Here is a 21,101-nt window from a genome sequence, read left to right as displayed (position 1 = left end):
TTGTATTCGTTGTGGGAATTAATATAAAGGTTGGGCATTGCCCGTAAACGTGTTTGTGTGTTTGATTTCCGCTGCATACTCTTGTATTCGTTTACGTGGCTGAAAAGACTTGTGTTTGTGCGTGTTTGTGCGAAGAAAATCGTGAGGAAGGCTGATTGATTTGGTGGGCAAATCAGGCCGTACGGGCGGAAAATTTCGGTGATAAATTAACCCCTGTAACACCTACTAAGGTGAGAGGGGGGCCATGACGCCCTCATAATTTTGTTTTTGTTTTTGTTTTTGTTTTTGTTTTACGTATATAAAATTTATATATATAATTTATTGTCTTTGTCTCAAGCCATCTCCCATCCTTTAACACTATTTTTCTCCCAAAATTTATTTTTGTTGGTGAAAAGATGGGGTTATCTCACACTCGTAGCACACCATTCTACAATTTATCTAATTTTTATGGAAAAATAGTTTATTTAATCTTCTACTAGTTTCGTCACAATTTACACCAAATAATAAAAGATTAATATTTAACCATTCTGTCATTTATAGATAATACGATTTACTTTGGTCTTCCATGGAATTTTACCAAATATATTACAAAATTATAAATTTAATAATAATTGTAATTTTAGTCTTTTTATTTCCATAATTTTGATTACAGATTCGATTTTAATTAATAATTTAATTAATTTTATTGACTATACAATTTAAAATTAGGGTAAATTACACCTACATCCATGAGGTATGCTAAAATAACTTTATGGTACCTGAGATATTGGTAATTACAGCCACACCCCTGAAAAAGTTACCGGTGCCAAGATTTCATGTCGTGGTGATTGATATGCACTATATTTGTTTCCCATGGGGCTGTTAATAATATCATAGACGACTATTTATGAATCTTATATCAAAAAATAAGGATTTAAGAAATGTTAAGAGAGTTATGTCATCCCCTAGTTCTATGTTGTCTCCACCATTGTCTGAAACTAATAGTATGTTAGAACCCTAACAAAATAACTTATCCAATGCGTTATTCCGTTAGGGTTTCTAACAATAAATGTTTTAGGGGTTGCTAGTAATAACCTATACTACAGAGACCTTAATGTTATTTTAGCATACCTTAAATATGTCGGTGTAATACCCTAAAGATTATGATAAATTTCGAAACAAGAATGAAAATCATTTTTTTTCCACGAATGAATATCAACTTAAATTATCATAAATATAATAAAACCACACATAAATAATAATTTTATAATTATGGCCTAAAAACATTACAATCTAAATTAATCATTAAAACATTAAAACATTTTTTTTGCCCAAAACATTATATCATTAATAACTTTGAAGATCACAGCGACCTTGTTAAAACTTTGTTTTGCCTAACAAGAAAAGAATACCCCTTAATTTTTACCGTTAATAGTCTTAACTATTATAGTTCAAACTAGAGAAATGTCTATTGCCGGTAAAACCTTGTTCGTTTTTTTTTCTTTTTTTTTTTACAAATTCCAATAAAATTAAAGATAAAATGTTTATCGCCAGTAGATTCAGGTTCACAAAATTATTCAACAATTTTCTCATACAATTGTTTTTTTCTTTTTTACAAATTCCAATAAAATTAAAGATACCTATCCAATATTCGTAATTTGTTTATGATAATTATGTTATTGGAATTATATTTTATCACACGAAATAAAGTTTCAGTTGGACTAAAAGATGAAATTATCCTTATTAACCTTAAAATTCTGATTGGGGGGTGCAATATGAAAGATTTATTATCTTTCGAGAGTATCAAATGCTATAAATTTTTTTTAGGGGCACAAAGTGCTAAAAAACTATATTTCAAGGGTGCACAACAAAAATAAGCCTGAAAGCAAATGTATCAGATATCAATGAATGTTGCCCAGTTATTCCAGGTACTAATATACATCCAACAAACATATACACCAAGTGGTGAATGTAGATATTAATTCCATAAATAACTCGGCAACCAATTGGCAAATCATGGCACACACACAACCTTATTTTATAATTTTATATATACATATTTATTAAATCCATCCAATTATTATTATCTGTCCTGCCAAAAATCAAATGAATGCAAAATAAAAATAAAAATCATAAGTTCTTTTTTTTCTATCTTCTGGTTTTGTCGGAAAAAAAAACCTTAAAAAATGATGAAATTCCGGTTTCGCCGCTGCATAACATATTTGTAATGAGCATATATGCTATTTTTTGATTTTTCCAATTTTCTCTTTGAATAACATATATGCTATTTTCAAAAATAGCCCAATCTCAATTTATTAGCATTCTATTGTATGGAGATTAATTGATTAAATGAGAGGTCAATAACCCTTCCATTATTTGAAGCTGGAAATCTCACCACAAAAGACTGTCCTAATAAATATGTCTATGCATGTTAGGAAAATGCTATGTTTTGTACCTATAAGCTAAGTAGCTAGCTAGTTTTATTAGGAAAATGGCTACTCGACGGACGACAATGATTCCTGGCTCTGTTTTTATATTTCGATATAAATTTGTTCAAAATAAGAATATATATATATATATATATATATATATATATATATATATATATATATATATATATATATATATATATATATATTATTACTGAAGGAACCCGCAGTCAATCATATAGGGGTGCACTGAGTAAACTTACACTCTCGAGTCTTGTATAATGAAAATAAGAATATATTTAATTATAGGGTGAATTTGAGCGTGGTCTGTGGAGTATAAAGTTTTAGGGGCTTGCTATTATCAATGCGGTTTTTACCACTCGCAGTGCAAAATAATTCATTTTTTTTCTTTTACAAATCTTATCCAAACCCCCTCTCAAACACTCTCAACCTTTAATTGTTGAAATTTTTCAAATTCAATAATTTTTCGACCAATATCAGTTAGAGCACAAGTATTATCGACATGGATGACAACGACTTCGATTTTGAGGTGAAAATACACGTTTTTTTGTTCATTTCCAACGTTTTTAGACATTTCGTGTTATTTCACACCAAATCTATTCTTCCATTTCGTGTAATACTATATAAATGTGTCTTAAAATCTTTTGTTGTTTGTTTCGTAGAAAAACATACGAAATGAAAGCTTACATTTCGTAGTAAAACCTACGAAATTGAAGCTCTTATTTCGTATATTTTTACACGAAATTGTAGCTTACATTTCGTGTACGAAATCCCTTAAATATTGTCTTTTAATTTCAAATATTTATGCAGGAACTAAGAGAACAATCTGACGATCATAGTCACTTCTTTGAACGTGGTATTGTGTGTGATAGTAGAGAAGCGTTAATTATGTGGGCAAAAGACACAACAATTAGTTATAATCGTCGACTGATTAATCACTGTAAATCAGAAAAATATCACGTTTTAACGTGTGCAAGATATCAATCTGGACGACACGTACTATTGAAGAAACGTTCTTGTCCGTTCAGGTTGATTGGCAAAAAATCAACGGAGGATGGATTTTGGCGATTGAGTGTGAGTAATGGTAATCATAACCATCTGCTGTGTATTTGAAAGTTTAACTTCTGTTTAAATTTGTATTTGTTTTAATTTTGCATTTTAATGTTTAATTTATGTTCTGAAATATTTAAATGTGTAGTGTTGTGTTTTGCATTTTTATGTTTAATCTATGTTTTTGGAATGATAAAATTTGTAAGGTTGTTTTGAAATGTTTAAATGTGTACTTTAATTGCTTCAGTTGTACGTAGTTTCTAAATTCAAATCATAAAACTAGTGAATTAAAATACAAAACAACAAACTAGTAAATTAAATAGTTCGTAATAATAATAAACAAAATTAGTAAAATAATTAGTTCCTAATAATAATAAAAACATATTATTAAATTAAATAGTTCCTAACAATAATAAAAATGCATAGTCCTAATAATAATAAAAATAAACTTTAAAATTAAATAGTTCATAAAAATAAATAACTGGCAAAAAAAATCGATAAATTACCGCCTCGCTCTCCTCGGTGGCTGCACATCATGATCGTCGTCGTCGTCGTCGTCGTCCTGGTCGATGTCAATATATCGGGCGGCGGGCTGCATAATATCTCCAAGGTAGGGATGGCAACGAGTCGGTTCTGGGCCGGGTTTGCCTAAACCCAAGACCCGACCCACGAAAAATATATAAACCCAAGACCTGCCCCAACCCATATATATATATATAGGGTCGGTTCCAATAAGACCCGTAACCAGACCCAGAACCATCCGGTTCTAGAAATTTAAACCCATTACCCGACTCAGAACCATTTAGCTGACCCAGACCGGATGGCAATTGGGTCGGTTCCGGGTCCAAGACCCGCCAAACCCGTACCCATTGCCATCTCTACTCCAAGGTCGGCACGTAGATCGGCAAACTGCAGCATCCAGTCCTGTCCAGTGCTCCTGGTGATCGGGTAGAATGCACGTACTATCTCGTAATAAGTCGGCTGATCTGGTGGCCTCACATTCTCTCGATACAGTGGAGCCAAGCCTACGTCGGGGTTGTTGATCTTCAGATGAGTCCGATCGGTGTACCACTCCATGTAGTTCTCGTCGACTTCCCCTCGTTGTCGTGCCGTCTTGTATATGTTGGCACGAATGGAATGAGCCTGGACCATGTCCCACATACCACCCGGAAACGGTAGTTGACTTTGTACGATGCATCGTCTTTGGGACCGCGTGAACATGGCTCCATCGATGGAATCAAGCGGAGCGGAATATCTGAACTCACCCGAACTATCGGACGCAACGATCAGGCATATACGGCTCTACGACCCACATGTACTGGATCGTGCCATGATACAACGTACGAGGGATACTCTCGTGTATATCCCGACCATACGGTAGCAACTCGAAACAAAAAACAATATAAATACATAAATCAAAAAATTCAATTACCTAGAATCATCGAAAAATTTCATATTTAAAAAAAAATATAAATACATAAATATAAAAAACTTACATCATCCGCTGTCATATTGTCGAGTAAACCTCGAATATGCTCGAGCGTGTCCGCTTTTGGCGGCGCGTTCCACCTCTTGCATCGAGGCTGAAACTCGCGGTACCGCTCGCTTTCCTCCGGTGATTGGAATTTCGGGAAATACTCGTATATCCAGCACTGCAATATTTTATTTAAAGATATTTAGGGAAATAAACAATAGAGAATATATAAATTTAAAAACATTATGAACAAAATAAGTACAAAAATATATTAAAATTTACCTGAAGAAGGGTGGTGCAACCCGCCAAGCTCCTCGACTGTGCTCGACTGCATATACCCAGCTCCCTGTATAGATTGGCCAAACAGGCCGAACCCCACGAATACGTGACGACCTGATCAAGCACTGAATCCTCGAGCACGTGCATATACCACGGCTTCACCCGATCACATGTCTTGTCGGGAAATTAAATCGATCCGAGGAGAAACACCAGATATATCTGAACTCGGCGTCTCATGGGCGTGTCGGGCACCAACAACCGTCCCTGTATCATCCTCCATGTGGGGCCCCCATGCTTCCATGACTCGTCAATCTCCTCAAAATCGAGGTTTAATACCTCGGAAAACAAATACACACAGTTTGTCCGCTCGACGACCTCGTCGTACCTAGGCGCGACCACCCATCCCTCCACATTAGCACCCAGAATCATCTGGACATCGTAGAGAGTGATAGTCATCTCTCCCCACGGCATATGGAAGCTGTTCGTCTCCGGCTGCCTCCGCTCCACGAATGCAAACAACAACAGACCATCTATGCGCGGCAAATAACATTGGGCTAGGGGATACAAACCGGTCATCCGCAGAAAATGCTTGTCTGCTGATACATTTATGTCTTCTAGGGCAGCTGCTTTCTTCTCGTAGTTGAAATGGTTTAGAGAGTTGATACGGGACTCCACTCGTCCAACCGGACGTTCCTGCAATCATTTATATAGAAAATATATTAATTAATCAACTATAAAAATATTTTAATATAAGATACAAAAATTATAATATTAAAATTAAAACAAGTAATTAACTTACTTCTCCCCTCCAAATATATGCCGCTACGTGACTTGAAACTCGGAATCAAAGACGGATGCCACGGGCCACCGGGAAATGGACCATCTAGCACATCCGGATTGACTCGAGTATGACTTCGACACCACGACCTCCACGGCCCCGTGCTCGACCTCCACGATCTCCACGAGCTACAACCTCAGTCTCGTGAATGGGGTCCATAGCATCCTCCTCCTCCTCCATAGCACGAGAAGACCCAACATCGCGATGTGCAACCGATGATCTGGCTTCACCAGCTCTCTTAGCCTCTCGCCTACATCGGGTAAACATAGTCATGCGCTCGCGCTCTTGATGCTCAGCCTCTTCACGAACTGCTCGCATAATTGCCTTTGATTTGCCTTTGCCTGCCATCTGTTAAATAAGACACTATTAACGTCAGTCTAAATAATAATAATAAATAAAATAAATCTTAAAAAAAAAAAAACTGAAATTTTGCAGTAATTTCGTGGAAAAATACACGAAATTAATGCTTACATTTCGTGTTTTTGTTTACGAAATACAAGAATTAATTTCGTGTATTTTTCCACGAATTACTGCAAAATGCCCGAAACACACAGTTTTCGTGCATAGTACCTATGAAAGAAAAGCTTACATTTCGCGCGATTTCTCAAGAAATTAAAGCTTTCGTTTCGTAAGATTTGGCACGAAACGTAAGAGAAACAAAAAGTCATGCTAATTTCGTGGAAAAAATCATGAAATTAACCCTTTAATTTCGTGATTTTGTTCACGAAACGTAATTTTTTTCCGAAAAGTTTCGAAGTGCTTCGAAATATTGAAAACGTATAGATTTTCGACGAAATTTGTTAATATACTAGTATAAAACATTGGATTAACGATTTCGAGTTCGAGTTTTACCTTAAATCGTTGTTGAATTGCTCATTTAATCCGCGGGAATTCGAAGGGCCTTGAATAGGGTTTGAGAGGATTTTGAATTTTTTGAAGAAAAGTTACAAATGAATCTAAAGTGCACTGCAAGGCGGTAAAAGCTACACTATGAATAGCATTTCAGAAGTTTTATTATAAACCAATCATTCCATGAACTTTCATTTCAAATAATTCCATGAGATAAGCCCAATCCACCTCCATCCAACCTTGTCCACCAGGTCCGGTCCGACCCGATCCGAAACGAGTCGACTTTTTTTTTTTTTTTTTTTTTTTGAGGTGACTTGGGTTGTCGGAGCTTCGGTTAGCTTACTCAACATTAGTTAACATCAATATTAGTTGACAGCCTATTTTTTTTTCTTTTAATTAATTTTTCGGGTGGTGGGTCGTTTAAAGTCTGATCAACTGACTCAACATTAATTAACTTTAGAATTAGTTGACATTTCTTTTTTATTTTTTTCTTCTCCGGCGATGGGTCGTTCGATCTCCGGTTAATCAGCCGACTCAATATTAGTTAACTTAACATTAGTTGACATTGACCTTTTTTTTAAATATTTTTTTCCTCTGATGGCGGATAATCGGAGCTACAAGCTAAAGTAGTTGGATATCAGCTCATGCTTAGTCGGCTAATTAGAGCCCTAAATACCCGCCGCCTAAAAAAACGTTAAAAATAAAAATAAAAAAGAAGGTCGGATGTCAGCTAATGCAAAATCAGCTAATGCGAACTAAACTAATGCAAAGTCAGCTAATTTGAGCTCTAACGCTAATTACCTCAAAAAAAAAAAGTTAAAAGAAAAAAAATTGGATGTTAGCTAATATTGATGTAAGCTGATGCAAATCAACTGATTGGAGCTTCCACGACCCGCCGTCGGAAAAGAAAAAAGAAAAAAAGTAAAAAAAAATGGAATGCCAACAAATTTGTTAATTGACTAATACTGAGTCAACTAACCGAAGATCCGACGACCCACCACCGGAAAAAGAAAATTTAAAATAACAGCTAGAATTGTAGATATTCCTGCGTAAGGGTGACTGAAGGTGAAAATTGTGGCAACAAGCGGGGTTACAATGAAATTATTCCTGATTACATGATACGGTTTTCTTTGTGAAATTATACATGGGTGATGATTAATACTGTATTCAAAATTACATGTCATGACAGCAATATATCAAACTTATATATTATTATATATTCGAGGGTCATTTGAGATTGGTCCATTAGAGATTAATTTAACGGTAAATTGCAGTTTGCACCTCTGTACTATGGGAAAGGTTGCATTCACCCCTCTATACTATTAAAATTTACAAAGACCCCCCTGCCGTTAGCACTGACTGTTGACTCCATTGGTTAGACGCGTTGACCGACCGTTCCATAGAGCCTTTGGCTTTCTTTTTTTTTGGACGGAAATTCCCCCAAAAATCACTATATAAATGTTGTATACTTTTCCCCTTTTTTTCTCACCAAAATTTTCACCTTTTTTTTAGCTCGTTTTTGCATCTTTTTTTTTTCCCTCTTTTTTCCTCGTTTTTTCTCATGTTTTATTTTCTCCATGAATTCTGCATTTTATTCAACTTCAATTCCTTTTTTTTCCAGCTTCGTTTCTTTTTTCTTTGTCATGCTAAAAGGTCTTCTAATGGTTCAAATTCTCAACAATCGTGCTTTAGATCCAAACATTATATGTCTTATTTTTTTGGAATCACATGCCGATGTAAAAGAAGTGCTTCAATTCGAACATCTTGGACTTCGAAACATCCAGGAAGAAAATTTCTGCATTAAAAAAAAAAAATTCAATCAATAAAATTCTAGGAAAAAAAACTGAAAAATCCCTCATTTCAAACTATATACGCCATAATTTGAACGAATAGTAAAAATCGCCAAAAAGCCCTAATTTCCACGATCAATAAAAATCGACAACAATAAAAAAAAAACCTTTTTTTTACTCAAAATCATGCCCTAAACCTTCACAGCTCATCGGATTCAAGAACGCCCAAAAAATATTCACTGTACTCGCACAAGTTCACAGCATAGTCGAGAAAAATCCTAAAATCCAAAATCTTACCTTCTTCTACTGTAAGCGTCCTTCGAATGCACTCATGCAGTAGTTCCTCCAACCAATTTTGCAAAAACTTAGAGAGAAGGAGAGATTTTTGTGAGAGTTTTTGCCTTATGAAAATTCGAAACGAGAGTGAATGTTTGTTGTTGTGAGAGAATAAAAGGACTTGAGAAATTTGGACACTCATCAGACGTAAAAACGAGGGTAGAAGAGTAATTGCACAGTAAAAGTTAACATTGTCAAATGTCTGACCCTTGACTGTTAAAAGCGGGGGGGGGGGGGGGGGGGGTCTTTGTAGATTTTGATAGTATATGGGGTGAATGCGACATTTTTCCATAGTACATGAGTGCAAACTGTAATTTACCCTTAACTTAATGGCACTAGACCCGACTCTCTATTTGATCTTTGCAGATAGGGGGTGGCTATAACTAATACCAAAAGTTTCTTACTTTAATATCATCAAAATAAAAATTAGATAATAAATAGTTAATGACATAGATACCCTTAATGAAAATCAAAATAAAAAATAAATTATAAATCTCATTTTTCTTTCTTCAATACCAAACACAAACCGAACTCAAACCCTCTCCTTCTTCATAAACCCCTCACCTCCTCCTCCTCCTCCTTCTTCTTCCTACCAACAAAACCTTCCTAAAAAATCTCAAAACTAAAGAAATTAAAGCCTTACACAACTTGCAAAATTGAGTCAAATGACAATAAAATGGTAGTTTTCGAGCAAGGAGAACCCATTAAAATATATATATATCCATGTCTTTTTTGAGCTTAAAAGTCGATTTTGAAAGTTTTTTTTTTTTTAAACCGCCATCCATTTTCGAAACATACATGTCGAAAATGTGTGTTTTTCGACCGGTATGTGTCGAATAAAATAAAAATAATAATACATATTGTGAATTTCGACGGGTGAGTGTTGAAGTACAGTGAATATTCGACATCAAAGTGTCGAAAATTCTTTAAATTTCGACACTTACCTATCGAAAATCAAAGCACAGCCTTTTTCGATAGATTCCTGTCAAAAATTATGGAAAAATCGACAGGTTGTTGTACCTATCAAGTGCAATGACTTTCAAACCAAATGAGCGATGCATTATGCATAACGCTGTACCTATCAAGTGCAAGGGTTTGAATACCGTAATTTTTTGTTACACGTGTGTGTTGCATTTTTCTTCTATAGAAATCAAATTTTAGAGGGTAAAATTACAAGGTTGTAGATATGTATGACACTCACATACATAATTACAACGTTGTAAGTATATATGTTCGGCAAATGGTAAATAGACCCATAATAAATATACTTAATTAAAAAATGTACATTCTACTTTTTTGTTTTGCAAATATATCCACCTCATTCATGCTTATTCGCTAATAAGAAAAAGTCTTTTATATATACCAAATTACCCCAATTCCTTGAAATCCTAATTCAATTCCAATTTCTTGATTTACAGTACCCCAATTAATCAATTTTGACCATTATTCCAATTTTAACCCCAATTTTGACCATCATCGTCAGTCAGCAGCCGTTGACTTGTTGACTTATTTTTTTGAATTTATTTTTCCTCATTTTTTTCCGGCATGTTAGCCGCCGTTGACTTTTTTTTTTTAATAATTTTTTTTCTCCCTAAATTACTGTGTTGACAACAAAATTACTGTCCGAGACACTGTCTCAGACATGGCTATTTTTGTTAACACAATAATATTAGGCCCCGTTTGGTTGCCAAGATAAGCCATGATTAACTAAATAGTTGGACTTAATTTGATGTTTGGTATCCTCAATAACTTGCCGGGTCGACCCGCCAAAATTAAATAATCATGGCTTATCTTGCCTTATCTTGACTTATCTTGCCTCTTAATGAGTTTTTTTTGTTGGACCTTTCAAGCTCCAATAAAATAATTGGGTCTCATTAGATTATTTAACCTTATCTTGGCTAATCTTATCTTGTCAACCAAACGGGGCCTTAATGTATTAAATAATTTTATCGTCTTGTCTTGCAATATTGTTGTGTCCGACGGTAATATTACTATTTAGGGCAATAATATCAATAATAATACAAAAAAAAAAGTACTGTTTAATAAGCTCAGTTTAAATAACTAACTTCAAATACTTAAGCTTGTTAGGCCGAATTAGGGGTGAAAGTCGGATGGATCGGATCGGAATTAGCCTTTTCGGAAAATTTCCAAAAAATTTCGGAAGTACAAAATCAATTCCAATTCCAATTCCAAAATTTTCGGAATCTAAAAATTCATTCCAATTCCAAAAGCCCCGGAAATTTCGGAATTTCGGAAAAAAATCGGAAATCACATAAGCTTTAAAATTTCAAAATTTAGCCGAAATTTTCTAAAATGTTCATAATTTTTCAAAAATAAGAACATCCATGTCGATAAAAGTAAAACTAATAACTACTAAATTTCAGTTCAAAAAAATTAATATAAATAAACACAACATAATATCCAATAAAACTTCTAACAACAAATCATTATGTCAAAATCCTAAAACAAACCTTATAGGTGTATTTTTCGGAAAATAAGAATTTTATAAAATATATTATTTTTAGGTGTATTTTTCGGAAAAAAATCGAAATTTTTCGGAATTAATTTCGGAATTAAATCGGATCGGAAATCGGAAATTCCATATTTATTTTATATAATTCCAATTCCAATCCAAAAAATTCGGAAAAATTCGGAAATCGGAATTTCGGAAGTCGGAATGAAAAAAGTTGTTCCAAAATCGGAACTTTTCGGATCGGAACCGGCGGAAATTGGAAATTCCGTTCCAACTTGCACCCCTAGGCCGAATGATTGTTAACTAAGAAATGCAGGGGCAATTTTGTCAAAACAACAAGTGAGGGGCTTTAGCCGAAACTTTGAAAAAGAACCTAATTGTTAATAAAATTAGGCCGAGTAAGTGACTTTTAGATAATTGCACCTAAAATATAAGGAGAGCAAATGGTAAATTTCACTTTGAACCTTCGAAATATAGTATTTGAGATATTTTAATAGCTCTTTGCACTCTCAAAAAATAAATACATCATTATATTTGATAAAACAAATTTATGGACTTTATTTTTATATAACAAAATTTAATTTTGAAGTAATTTAGTGAGAAAATATTTAATGGTGGATAAAAAAAAATTACTTGGCACTTTCGAGCACAAAAGTAAGTACTATGACACTGACAAAAATACCATCAATAATACACCCATACAAAATTATTTCTCTTCTTGGTACAAAGTATTAAACTTTTTAATATCTCCACCATTCAACTATTTTTTTTCACAAAATTACATCAAAATTTATATTCTCATACAAAAAACAAAATAATTCCAATAAATTAAAGATACCTATCCATTTTTCATATATTGTTTATGAGAACTATGTCATTGAATTATATTTTATCACATAAAAGAAAGTTTTCAATTGGAACTAGCTACTAAAGGATGAAATTATCCTTATTAAACTTAAAATTTCAATTGAGGTGCGATGTGAAATTATCCTCATTAATCTTTTTTAGAGGCACAAAGTACCAAATTACGTGCATTTTGAGGGTGCAAAACAGAATTAAGCCTGATAGTAGATATATCAAATATTAATGAATGTTGCTCAATTATTCCCGGTACTAATATACATCCAACAAACATATACTTTATTCATCCAAGTGGAGATAAAAATTATTATACGAGAGCGTATGTTTACCCAGTGCACCTATACAGTTGAATGCGGGTTCCTTCATTTAAAAAAAAAGAAGTGAAGATAGAAATTAATTCCATAAATAACTCGGCAAACCAATTGCCAAATATATCAAATTATCAATACACATGAAGTTTGGCCAAAACACACAACGCATTCTTCTTATGCATAGTCATTCCAGGCAACACATCAAAATCAATATCCCCTTCCTTCATCCCAACAGGCAATTCCCAATCGAAACTGCGCAAAACATTAGCCAAAGCAATCTCTATTTTCGCAACCCCTATCGATATTCCAGGGCAACGCCTTCGCCCGATCCCGAATGGGATCAACTCGGGATCCTTCCCCTTCAAATCTATGTCACATTTCAAGAATCTCTCCGGCAAGAAATCGTTAGGGTTTTCCCATGTTTGCGGGTCCCTTCCGATAGCCCATGCGTTCAAGTACACCAAAGTTCCGGGTTCGATTTCGTAACCGTTTATGCGACATTTCTGGATTGTCTCTCTTGGAGACAAAAGTGGAGCAGGTGGATATAATCGGAAAGTCTCTTTTATGACTGCCCTTAAATAGGGAAGATTTGAAATGTCGTCTTCGTCTAATAAATCTTTATTATCTATTGTTGCCAATTGCCGTACCTCTGTCTGCACTTTCTTCATTATCAAAGGGTTCTTCATTAGGGCTGTCATGGCCCATACTAAAAGAGCTGAAGTTGTGTCGGTTCCGGCGGTTAATATATTCTGCAAATATTAGTTTATCGAAACGAGTGACTATAATTGCTAAAAGTCTAAAACCGACTTTTTTTTTTTTGCTAATAAACGTGAAGGTAAATTGCTCATGACCCCGTGAATTTCTAATTTTTGCACTTTACCCCTTCATTTTTTTTTAAAAAAGTGAGTGTTCCCTTGAAAATGTTATTCTTATTGCACATTGCCCATGTAGGAAACTCTGATGGATTATTCATCGAAATTGATTATTTTTGTTGCACGTTGCCCCTTTAATTGTTATTTTTTTATATGTTGCCCCGTAAAAACACATTTTTTTGCACGTTGCCCTTTAAACTGTTATTTTTGTTGCACAATGCCTCTAAAAATTGACTTATAGGGCAAAGTGCAACCAAATTAAAATTTTGAAGTGGGAGTATCCCTTTTTCGAATTTTTCAAGAGGAAAGTGCAAAACTGAGAAATTTACTTGGGGCAAAGTCCATATTGTCAATAAATACTTAATAATAATTAATAAGATTACCATGAGGAGTGCTTTGATGTGGTCGAAAGTAATATCAACTGAAGATGATCCATCCTTTCTCATCCCAAGTAAAAGATCAAGAATGTCACCTTCCATTGATTTAGGCCTATTTGAATAATCCAAGTGTTCTTGAATGAGTTCTTCATATAAAGAATCAAACTCCCCGAAATTCTTCTCAAGCCTTTTACCCATTCCGAAAAACTTGTCGATCCATCCCAATAAAGGAAAATAATCCTCCACAAAGAAACCCGCCAAGAGGGACTGAGTTTCCCGGAGAAGCCCGGTCAACTCGTCCCCGCAACTCCTCCCAAAAGCCACTCTACATACCGCGTTGCTAGTAAACGAACGCATATACTCACTGAGGTCGGTAACCCTGGAGAGAGAAGCGTCCTCGGCTATCTTCCGGATCATTCTAGAAACTTCCTCTCGGAAAACGGGCCGGAAAGACCGGGCCTGCTTGACGCTGAAAAGATGGAGATTGGACACCCTTTTCATCTCCTTCCACGTGTCGCTGTACGACGAAAAGGCCACGTCCATGCCGTTGTACGACAGCTTCTGCAGGCTGACCAGAACGGGCCGGCCCGAAAAGCCGAGGTCGTGGGATTTCATGATTTCGTGCACTGTGTTCGATGAGGAAACAACCATGACTTTTCGGAACCCGAGCTTCATAAACATGAGCGGGCCGTATTTTTTCGAAAGATTGTACAGATATGTATGAGGGTTTCGGCCGTCAAATTGGTGCAGATTTCCGATGAACGGCAGCCCATGAGGCCCTGGTGGATTATGATGATGGTTGGTTTTGTGTTTTTGGAGATAGAAAAATATTAGGAATATTGGCAGAGATAAAAGAAGTAGTGTCAACATTTTAATTCTTAGTAATATTGTATTGGTGTAGGGCTTCTTTGGAATATATGTTCATTTTATAAGCCCGAGATATCGGTGTGGAAGGTATCGTCAGGGGGAGTTAGATGCTACGCCTCGTAGTATACACCGGGTGTTTGTTAACCGACACATACACATAGGTGTTTGTCAGAGCCGGCCCTAGGGTTTCCAGGGCCTTAGGCGAGATTAAAAATCGAGGCCCCGATCTTATAAATTTTTGTTTGCAATATTCTTTTCTATTAAAAAAAATTATCTATATATATATATTAGGCTTTCTTTTATTTAATTTTTGGGGCCCAGATTAAAATGGGGCCCTAAGCGATGGCATCTCTGGCTTCCCCTCAGGACCGGCTCTGGTGTTTGTGATTCTGTGTAGATGTACGGTATGGTTAACAACCACTCCGTGTAAATAACTAGGTGTAGTAGCATCTAATTTTTCACTGGGATTTTATTGATGCTATATCTAATGATTTTAAAACGTAAATCTAAATATGATAATATACATAGTCATGCATGCATATGTGTATGTGTGCCTAGTGGGTAGTGGATTGTTAATTGTATAGATCTACGATTTAAAATCACCGAATGTATTTCATCAGTGTAGCATCTCATAGACCATCAAACTGGTGCAAAATTGTCTTTGATTTTTTGTCCAAGTACACGAAACTTAAACTCACTAATTAATTTCCAAAACAATCTCGTTTTCCTATTTTTAGGGGGAAAGTGCAAAAATGGCATTTTTTAGGGGGGGGTGCAATTTGCCCTTTATTTTATAGACAGCCATCGAGTAGGTGCAGTTTGTAATTGAAATAAATTTAAAAAAATTGTAAAGTATATAATTCCTTTACAAAATCATGGATCTTTCTATATATACATCAAGTTTCTTCAATGATAGCTAATAATATTTAAGGTAAATTACAACCAAACCTCTAAGGTTTGCTATAATAGTTTTAAGATCTTTATAGTATTGATAATAATTACAATTACCCCTAAAACTAATGGAACGTTAGAAACCCTAATGTCAAGGGGTGGTTGTAAATACGAATATCATATTTTAATGTAATAGTTTAAATATTTTTTAATTGTTCAAAGTTCTAATTTTTTTCACCATTTTTTTATAGTCGTTGGTGCCACAGGGAGTAATTGTAATGAATGAACATAAATAATCGGTCCAAATTTTATTTATTTTTGAAAAAAAATAGAATTCCTAAATCTGGAAACCTAAAATCAGTAAAAACAGGAAGCTTAAAATTTGGAAATTAAAAACCATAAATGAGGTATGCTATAAATATAATAAATTCAAGTATAAATAGGACCAACATTTTTTTAATTCATTACAATTACCGGCTAGGGCACCAACGACTAAAAAAATGATTAAAAATATTAGAATTTTTACTATCAGGTCAAAATGTTACATTTAGCCATAAAGCATGATATAATAACTTTGAAGTCCTTGTGGTATTTGTTATTACAACCACCCTCGATGTTAGGGTTTCTAATGTCACGTAATTATCGATACAACATGGACTTATTCTTCTATTTGTCTGGTAAATGTAATTGAAATTGATTCTATTAGTAACCAGAATTGTGGTCCTCCTCCTATATGAATCGCTGGAAAGGCTATATATCGCCAAACTACCACTTTGTTAAGTACAACAGGTTGAAACTCTCTCATTCGAACTAATTAATTTTCACTCCTTTTGTGCTTCAAGGTGGTCCTAGTTGTAAACAACTTTGATTAGGTTGATGGGATTGATACTGAAGCCGGTGGCGAGTCCAGGAATGTGTTACATGGTGGACTTAAATTTTGCAGGGTACGGAGGCAGCTCTCCCGAATAAAAATTAGGATTTTTTTTGTGACAAAATCACAAAATAGGGATATAAAAAGAAGAAAAGAAAAAAATGAGTCTTTTGGCATTAATTTGAATTGTCGGTGGGCTAATTACTAATAATTGGGATTATTTTGCATTAATTTGGATTTTGGGTAAGCTAATTAATAAAAACTTAGTAGACTTAATAGATATATAGGTATAATATGAGAGAAAATTTGTAAATTAAGGGTGGACTCGCCCCTGATTGAAGCCTGCAGCCTTCTTTTACGCCTGAAAAATTGGTCGGATTCAACTGCGATTATTTGAGACGTACACAAGAAATTAACAAGGTTGGAGAACGAACAACTATGCAATGACTATTATATTGGAAGAAATTCATGATGTTCAAAAGGAAGGAAAAACTATAAACATAACACTAACGGAACCCTTTTAATTAAATGTAGGTGTCATGATAGACTGGTTATTGAAAAGTGTCACATTAGAGCGTCATTGTAGTGTCACTAAACACTTTTTTTTTCGAATAGTTAGATGAAAAAGTATTGGTGATTGCAGATGAAGTGCAAACCGAAAAGCCGATTGAGAAGGCTTATTTACCCTACAAAACAATAATATCTAGTGACTACACCAACTTTCACATAACTAGGCAGAAAAATATTGTCACTAATGAGGTGTCACTAATGTTGAACATCGTCAACAAAATAGAATAAATGACAACAAAAAGAGTTAAAAAAATGTTGTCACTTATTAATGTTATTTAGTGACAATTTTTTATGTTGTCATAATTTAAATGTCACTAATGCCATTTTTTCTTGCAGGACTTTTCATTTGCTCTGATTCTGATACCATGTTGAATTGACCACTTCAACCAAACGTTTAAGTTGTTAGTAACCTGTATGATCTAATATTAATTTTTTCAATAAAAACATGATTAGGTAGTAGAAGATATATATAGGAATGTGACATAATTGTATCTAATTTTTTAGCATCTCCAATATTAGTATTCCACTATTCCTAACTCTAATAAGGGAAATCAGCTGAACCAACTTTAACTTGATTGGTTTAATCTGTGTCATCTCATTGAAATTAGAACTCTAAAATGATTGTCTGCGAACTATTGTCATTTTAGTCTTTATGGAATAAATCAGCTGAACCAACTTTAACTATTTGTTTTCCATTTAAATTAAAATTAAAATTAATTAAGCAGAATAAATTTATTAATTTACAATATGAAATAAACAAATAATAACAATAGAGATGCGAATTAGAACCCATTTTTCAATTATTTATATTCTTTTTACATATAATTAATTTAGAATAAATTATATAAATGTATAATAATTTTAATATTATAAATACGTATTTTAGAAAATCAATTTTATAAATACATTAATAAATTAAATTGTATAAAAAAAATTTGAATAAAAAAAATGGAACTTAAAAAACAATTGAGTTCTTAAAAAATAATTCACCCCAACTATTTTTTTTTAATATTGTAACTGAATAAATGTGTTCGACTTTTTACATGAATAAATTAATTTATATAAAATCTCATGTGTTATAGAAAACATTCACCAAATGTCCCTATGTTACGAAAAAAATTGCATAAAACCCCCTTTATGGTTAATGTCGTTAACTATTAATGAAAAATGGGATTTCATGCAAAGAATTAAAAACGAAACATATTGGAGTTTTATGCAATAAAACAAACATATGAAGATGTGGTGCATATTTTGCTTAACACGGGAGGATTTTATACTGTTTACACGTGTTTAGTGGTCCTAGTTCTAAACAACTAACTACATTAACTATAATCAGATTTGTCGGAATGGGTCTATTCTATGCTATATTGGGTGATATACATAGGGTAAATTTTTACCATTCCTAAACACACACACCCATATTGATGTGTGTAGATCAACGATAAAAAAATCATCCAGTGTAATCTTCACCTGTTATAACATGGAAAACTACGACTTAAATTGCATACACCCCCAGTGAAAAGTATAATTTTCAAAAAAGAAAAAAAAAACCATGTTAACTCAATTAGCACTGACCCCTATGATGGGTTTTATTTAGCCCACCACCCTTTACCCAAATAAAGTGCGTTGACTGTGTGAGATGACTATATTATCCTTATGAAACAATGAATATAATAAACATAAATATTTGTATTTTGGGATTATTTGAGAAAAACCCCCCATATGCCTTTTATACTTAGTGTAGACCCAATTTTTTTTTCCCTTTTTGAGATAAATCCTAAATGTTATTTATTAACTATTTTTATTATGATCTCTCCATAATACCCTTAAGTATTTCCTTGTATAGATCCAATTTTCTATTTAACAAAACCTATAATTTAATATTAAATTATAATAATTTAATTACATCAACCCTAATCTTACCAAACGATGTTTCACGATTCTTTTTCTTTCAACATCAGCGCCCCCCTCTCTTCCTCAACACTCCAAATCTCGGCCTTCTCCATCGATGTAAGACATCCACTGTTTCGCCATCATCAACGCCTTGATGGACCGACTGCGCTTGTGTCCTTGTCATCCACTACATCAGTCGTCGCGGCTCCTTCATCCTCTAGATCAGAGATCTCCATCTTTCCAGATCTTGTGTTTTTTTTGTGATGGGATCGACGAGTTGTACGGGTAATTTGAAAAATATGGAGAATTTTAATTATTTCTTGTTCTATTTTTTTACTTGATTTTCGGAGCCTTTCAGTTTTTATTGAATTTGTTTTATTCAATAAATTGGAACGCACAATTGTTAATAATAATATAATTTAATATCGTATTCAATTGGAACGCACAAATTTGGAGATATTGACTTGAACTATGAATAATCATGATTTTCAACTAAAAATAATAATTTGATTGTAATTAGATTGTAATTTTTATTTTGAATTGGATTTTTTCTTTGAAAAGGTGATTTGTTGTAGTGGATTAGGTTAATTCCGTAGTGGTTTACATTACTATTTTAGTGAATTTCGATATAATTGAACTCAATTTTGTCTTTGAAAAAAGGGATTTGTCGTAGTGAATTAGTTTAATTTCGTAGTAGATTACATTAATATTTTTGTAATTGTTTTGTAGTGGATTAGGTTAATTTCATAGTGGATTATGCTAATATTTTGGTGAATTTCGATATTTTTTTGTAGTGGGCTTGCACAAGGAGTGATGGCAACAAGTGAGACGAGGTTGGGTGATGCCCGGGTGAATCTACTATTGTAATTAAAGGGGACTTTTGTGTTGATTTAGGCAAGTTTTTAGTGGATTTTCTCTTTGTAAAGTAGATCTTTTGTAATGAATTTTTATATTTTTGTAGTGTTTTTTATGAACTTGTAGTGGATTTCAAACAAAATATACCTGACGCAGCGCGAGCAATAGAGGAGGGGTGTCGATGCGCTTACAGTAAATAGTGGTTTTTGAATACACACGCGACATTATATAGTGGATTTCGACCAGTGAATAGGGGATTTCAAATTCAGACATTGAATAGTCGATTTCAAACAGTGAATAGTGGATTTCAAATTTATAAAATGAATAGTGGATTTCAAATTCAGGCAATAAAATAGTGGATTATGGTAATTTTATAGTATTTCATTAAATTTTGAAATATTTATAGTGAATAGTGGATTTCAAACAGTGAATAGTGAATTTCAAATTTATAAAATGAATAGTGGATTTCAAATTCAGGCAATAAAATAGTGGATTATGGTAATTTTATAGTATTTCATTAAATTTTGAAATATTTATAGTGCGGATTATGTTAATTTTATAGTATTTCATTAAATTTCAAAATATTTATATATAGTGAAATTCGATAAGTGTAGTGTATTTCAATTTGGTAAAGTGAAAAAAATTAATAAAAAAAATTAATTAAAAGAATAAACCGGAAAAAAATTAATATTAAAAAAATGAAAATTAAAAATAATAAACAAATAAAAAAATTGAAAAACTAAAAATAATAAATAAATAACTATTTTTTAAAGTAGAAATAAAAAATAAACAATTTTTATTTAAATGAATCGAAAGAAAAAAACTGAACGTGGGTGTTTGCATATATTAATCTAATTGATATTAATTTTTAATATTTTTTATGAATATAATAGGGCTAAATAAGGTATTATGCTAAGTGGGGGTTATCCCTAATAGTAAATTTAAAAATGGATTTAAACCTCTAAGGGAATTGCATAAGGGGGTTATCTCATATAACCCCTTGTATTTTTTGAATTTTAATTTTGTATTTCAAATAAATAAAGGATGGAGATTGGATTGGTGTAAAGTCTTCCTCGATTTATCAAAAAAAAAAAGTCTTCCTCTTTCCTCTTCGTTTCTTGATTCCACCGCCATAGATTTAAATCTAGTGGAAAATCGGAGGGTTTCATCGCATAGCTCCTACAAGGCTACAAGTACTAATAATACTTCTCATCC

At 33.4% G+C, this 21,101-nt stretch overlaps 1 protein-coding gene and 1 long non-coding RNA gene across 2 annotated transcripts; one reads left to right on the top strand and one right to left on the bottom strand.

Annotated features, from left to right (window-relative positions):
- Positions 1–1,944: 1,944 nt before the first annotated feature.
- Positions 1,945–14,875, bottom strand: LOC105966785 (5-OH-xanthotoxin synthase). The gene is made up of 3 exons (XM_088817019.1): positions 13,946–14,875; positions 12,806–13,439; positions 1,945–2,011 (listed from the first exon to the last, which is right to left on the bottom strand). Exons 1-2 carry the CDS (start codon positions 14,807–14,809, stop codon positions 12,822–12,824), a joined length of 1,482 nt encoding a protein of 493 aa, XP_088673145.1. The 5' UTR covers positions 14,810–14,875; the 3' UTR covers positions 1,945–2,011; positions 12,806–12,821.
- A 4,018-nt stretch (positions 14,876–18,893) lies between these two features.
- LOC105949559 (uncharacterized) lies at positions 18,894–20,030 on the top strand. Its single transcript, XR_001172105.2, has 2 exons — positions 18,894–19,316; positions 19,826–20,030. It is a non-coding gene; the product is annotated as an uncharacterized LOC105949559 (long non-coding RNA).
- The last annotated feature ends 1,071 nt before the right edge of the window (positions 20,031–21,101 follow it).

Source organism: Erythranthe guttata, chromosome 4 (genome assembly GCF_056151865.1).
Source record: "Erythranthe guttata isolate IM_541 chromosome 4, IM_541, whole genome shotgun sequence".
NCBI lineage: Eukaryota > Viridiplantae > Streptophyta > Magnoliopsida > Lamiales > Phrymaceae > Erythranthe > Erythranthe guttata.
Note: the sequence above shows the minus strand (reverse complement) of the source record. Positions and strands in the feature narration are given on the sequence as shown.